Consider the following 4,914-nt stretch of genomic DNA (forward strand, 5'->3'; position numbering starts at 1 on the left):
GGATTAGAGATTGTATAGTCAAAAATAAAGCATTAAGCTGAAGAGAGAATTTTTCTAATTTTTTTTTATTCACTTCCCCCGCCCCAGGAATTGCACCACTGGAACCACCTTGTTTACGTGAATATTTGGCAAGCAGGAATTTTGACATTTTTAGGAATTTTGACATTCCAGCACATAAAGAAATTATGAAGTTATTTTATCAGGAAAATACCTTACACTTTGAAACAGGGCCAGAATGGGGCCTATTTTCAGTCCATGACTCTAATACCCAAGACCTGCCTCCACAAGACCAACTTGTTTCAACAGGATTATATACAGATAAATAATAAATAGCATACCGAACTTTTTAGAAAACATTCTACAGTCAAACTTTTCAATAGGCACAGTAAAAAAATACTGCATATACAAATTAAATCAGACAGCAATAGCTTTATGGATTGAACTATATGCTCATCTATATAAAGTGTCATAAACACCACTATGAAAACCTTGATATTGACCAAAATTAAATGGAGTCTACCGAATTGATTCCAGAAGTCCACTCCGCCAAACCTGTAATCAAAAGCTGCATTCACGGCATGTCGTAGTCACTGTGATTTCAAGATGACAACACGTGACGTTCTACTTGGAGCTGTTCACATCCTTGGACTCGGATTCGGAACTATCGCACTATAAATGCATAAACATATCGTTTAATGAATCTGGGGTGGTCAGGTAGTACAAGTTGAAGCTCTCAGAAAACTCCCAGTTCACAAGTAACGAGTTCCAGGGCAGGACTTAGGGTGCCGGGGCCCCTGGGCTTGAGGTTATGTTTGGGCCCTACCTATGCAATAGAAATGCCCTCAATAAGAACATCATTATGGAGTAAAATAAACTACACAAAAATTTTAATATGCTTTGAGGTTTTAGTACAATTAATATGTTGTTGTGATATTGTAATAAGATAAACAGCATGTGTTCTCTCAGTTGAGAGATCAAACCCCTAAAATAACACAGATTTTAAAAAGCCAGATATGTGTTAGTATTATAAAAAAAATTATTGTCACATCTGTGTCCATTTATGTCACATTCTTAAATTAAATAAATTCAATCCGAATAAAAAAAGACACGTTGGCTATCAACAGTCAAACGATATCACTATCAACAAAATCCATGGATGGTTTTCGCTTAAGTTGTTAAGTTTAAATATAACATTGTAATGTATAAATAATACATGATTGCAAAAATGAAATAATAATAATAAAGTTATTCAGTAACTTGTACATTTGCGATTGTGCAGATATTCACAGAAAAACAGACTCTTGTTTGTGTGACTCCTGTTTCAAAGGCATATGTTACAAAAATAGAAATTCATTAAATGGCTTTTTTTTTATCATCTTGATGACATTTCTGCCCCACTACGAGAGAGAGCACTCAAAACTCTTCAGGCTATATAGCTTTTTAAAGTAGCTAGTACCCCGGCTGGCCCGTTTAACTCGTGTGCGCAGTTGAAATGCGGCTAAAATTTTTGACCGGCATAACTGAAGAAATCAAACAAACATAAACGGGTTCAGGCGGGGCCCATGGGCTGCAGCCCAGTCAAGCCCAATGGTAAGTCCGTAAGGCCATGACGAGTTTTACAGGTTGTTATCTTGAAATCACGATAATTACGATATGCCATGAACACACCTAAACACACCTGAACACGCTAATCAGGGTCTTCAAGATTAGGCTACTTGCCTACAGGCAGGTGAGTTTCAGGGTTGGAGGTGCATCTGACCGCTTTAAAAACCCTCCTGACCATCCGATTCAGCACATTTTCCACTGTTTTCCACAGGTCGCGAGGATGAAAGCTCAGGTGTGCTGCTCGTTGATTGCGGTTTTGTTGTGTCTCTCGGTTTACTTGAGCACAACAGACGCCAAAAAACTGGTCACAGGTGAGATCTTTTAAGTTCATTACACAGCGTGAAGAAAAAATGTAATTAAGTACATATTATGACTTTAGGCACATGTCATATAAATATACAGTACAGATGTTAAACTTTACTTGTTGTAGTTTAAATAGCCTAATACAGTTTATATCCCTAAGTTTATTTAGTTTTAAGTTTATTATCTTTGAGATCAGAGTTTATATGACCGCCTGTCATATCGCACATTATGGGTTTTGTGTTCTGTCTGATTTGCTACAAACTGTATTTTGATTTCTTGTAAATGAAAATGCTTAAAATGTAACTGGTTGTGATGGTACACTCATAAACCAAAATGGTGCTAAATAGCACTATACAGCACCTTTGTCACAGTAGCCCATCAGCCAACAGTGGTTCTTTGGCTCGCAATCATAGGAGAGCCTCTTTTGGCACTACATGGCACCTATTTATATACCAAATTGACTACATGATGCAAAGCAGTTCATATATAAACATGGCCCCGTTCATGAAGCGTTAGCAAAACTAATTTTAGTGTAACTTGTTCGTAAAGCTATTCTGACGTAAACTTTTGAATTTATGAAATGTTCATATTGTTGGTACGGAAAAAAAAATGTACACCTGGGCCAATATTCACAAAACATCTTAAGGCTAAAAGTAGCTCATAACTCGCCGATTTAGGAGAAAATCTTAAAAAATAATGGGCGTGTCAATCCTAAATTTAGGACTCCTACATTTGTTCTAAGGGTATTTCACAAAGCGTTTTAGCGCTAAAACTAGCTCCTAAATCTGTGACACGTTAGGAGTAGTGAAGAGGACTCCTAAATCACTGAGACCAAATCTGAACTATCCTAAAATGGCTGTTGCCAGCAAACTGCCTCGGAATATGAACACTTTAGAAACATTTGACAATGAGCTTTTAAAAAGGTATCGGCTTTGGTTTGGAGGTTATCCCAACTCCAAATTGTTTTTATTATATCCTTAATATATAGATGTTCTTTCATTATATATATAGATGGTTTTCTTTTATGTTTGCATGTCTTACTATCAGCCATGATTATTCTACTCTATATATATATATATATATATATATATATATATTAGATGGTTTTCTTATGTTTGCATGTCTTACTATCAGCCATGATTATTCTACTCCGTTAATTAAAAGGCTGTTTAGATGCATTTTGTCTAATTGTTTACGAGAAGCATGCATATAAGAGGCTGACAATTAGCTGAATATACTTGTTTAATTAGTGACACTTGGCCTGCATTTTAAAATCTTTATTTGAATGTGGCAACATAATATCGCGCTCTACAATATTTCTATGAATAAATCTGACAGACTATCAGCCAATCACTGTGTGCATAGTTAATAAGTATGCTGACATCATCCATAGCAACGAAGTCAACCGCCCCCTTACTCTTAGCTTAAGACTTCTCTCTATTCCTTAGTAAAAGTTTGTCTCCGCAGCTTTTGGGAATAGGTTTTAAGAGAACTCTTAGCTAAACTTTTACTGCGATTTAGGATAACTCTTAGTGGTAAAATAAAATGCTTTGTGAATACGGGCCCTGATCCCTACCACATGTAAACAGTGCGTAAAACGTTTAGTTGCTTTTGGACAACTGATGACACTGCATTTTGATGCACTATATAATATTTCACAAGTGAATATTTCACAAACCTGAGAAGGGAGCACAAAAGATTCCACAGCGTTCCTGGACATGCAATTTGCGTAATTATAATTTATACGCAGGGATTACGCTAATTGTGAATGAGCATGCATGCGTGCCCTTTTTATAAATTATTGGAATTCAGTAATATACACATTTAGATATCAAATATGCTGTTTACGAAGTGTTTGTTAATCCGGAGGAGCGTTTTCGGGGTTGTCTGTTTAATGGCAAATTACTTTATTTCTGCAAGTTTCGTGAATGAGTCCCATAGCCCTTTTTATTGAAATGGGTCACAATTTCAGTATATGACTGACTTCACAAACAGCTCCTGGACCTACTGTCTAGCCTCTTATCAGTTTACACATTCATTCAGAGACAACAGCCAATCAGGTTTTAGCTTTCTCTCATCCTCCAATCCCAGATAGCGCACCTACGTCTGCAAGATGTCTGTTAAAGATCGCTTTATCTGGAAAGCATCTGCTGTGTACGAACTTCTGATAGAACGTTTTACATGCATTCTAAATCAGAAAGAGCTTAAAGACATTTTCTAAGCATCTATTTGACATTTGATTGGAAACTCTAAAATATATATCTTGCAGATATTCCTCTTTCAGCGTAATTTAAACATTAACGGGTTTTTTTTAACCCTTTACCCAACTAAACCAAAATAGTTTGGGAACCTTTCAAGGACTGTACAGGGGCTCAATGGGGGCTTTGGAGTGGTTAAGGTGCTATATGGTGTAGAAGATTTTTATTAATCGAAGTATGAATTAATCATGTATAATTAATGTGAATATAGCCATTTATTAAGTTATTCTACTATCTATTATTACTATCTATACATACATTTTTTATGGTAAAGCTGCACATCCTGTTTTGACATTAGACAAAACATGTAAGGGAGCCTCTTCCTTTCACTTAACACATACTGAGGCCTCCTATCTGCTTTCAGGAAACGGAGAGGCACAGCCAAAAAAAGGTAAACAATAACAACCATGTATGAAATGGAGCAACTCTCAGTGGTTTCCCCTAATGATCCTCGTGAATCCTCTTCATTAATGGCCAGGCGAAACTGACAGTTGTGCCGTTTCTAATAAAAACTGCTCTAGAAGGCATGCATGCTTTTGATATGATTGTTGGGCTGTGTGTTTACTCCCTGCTTTAAATGAGTTTCAATTAAAAGTGAATGTAACAAATTGCACCAAAACTGCAAGCAGCACATTGAATTAAACTAAGTTTTGAAGATATTTGAGAAATGAGAAGAGAATTGACAGATTTTATATATATATATATATATATATATATATATATATATATTATATTATATTTTTTTTTT

General features: G+C 35.8%; 1 protein-coding gene across 1 annotated transcript in view; it reads left to right on the forward strand.

The window, feature by feature from the left end:
* Positions 1 to 1,713: 1,713 nt before the first annotated feature.
* The window catches only part of LOC107596004 (WAP four-disulfide core domain protein 3-like), a gene marked incomplete at its 3' end in the record, with an annotated part of 11,134 nt that continues 7,933 nt past the window's right edge, over positions 1,714 to 4,914 (forward strand). The window contains exons 1-2 of the mRNA XM_016286606.1: positions 1,714 to 1,916; positions 4,531 to 4,557. Of these exons, the coding sequence (XP_016142092.1) occupies positions 1,826 to 1,916; positions 4,531 to 4,557 (118 nt within the window). The remainder of the gene's footprint in view (positions 1,917 to 4,530; positions 4,558 to 4,914) is intronic.

The sequence above is a fragment of the Sinocyclocheilus grahami genome, unplaced genomic scaffold (assembly GCF_001515645.1).
Source record: "Sinocyclocheilus grahami isolate Dianchi unplaced genomic scaffold, SAMN03320097.WGS_v1.1 scaffold212.1, whole genome shotgun sequence".
Taxonomy (NCBI): domain Eukaryota; kingdom Metazoa; phylum Chordata; class Actinopteri; order Cypriniformes; family Cyprinidae; genus Sinocyclocheilus; species Sinocyclocheilus grahami.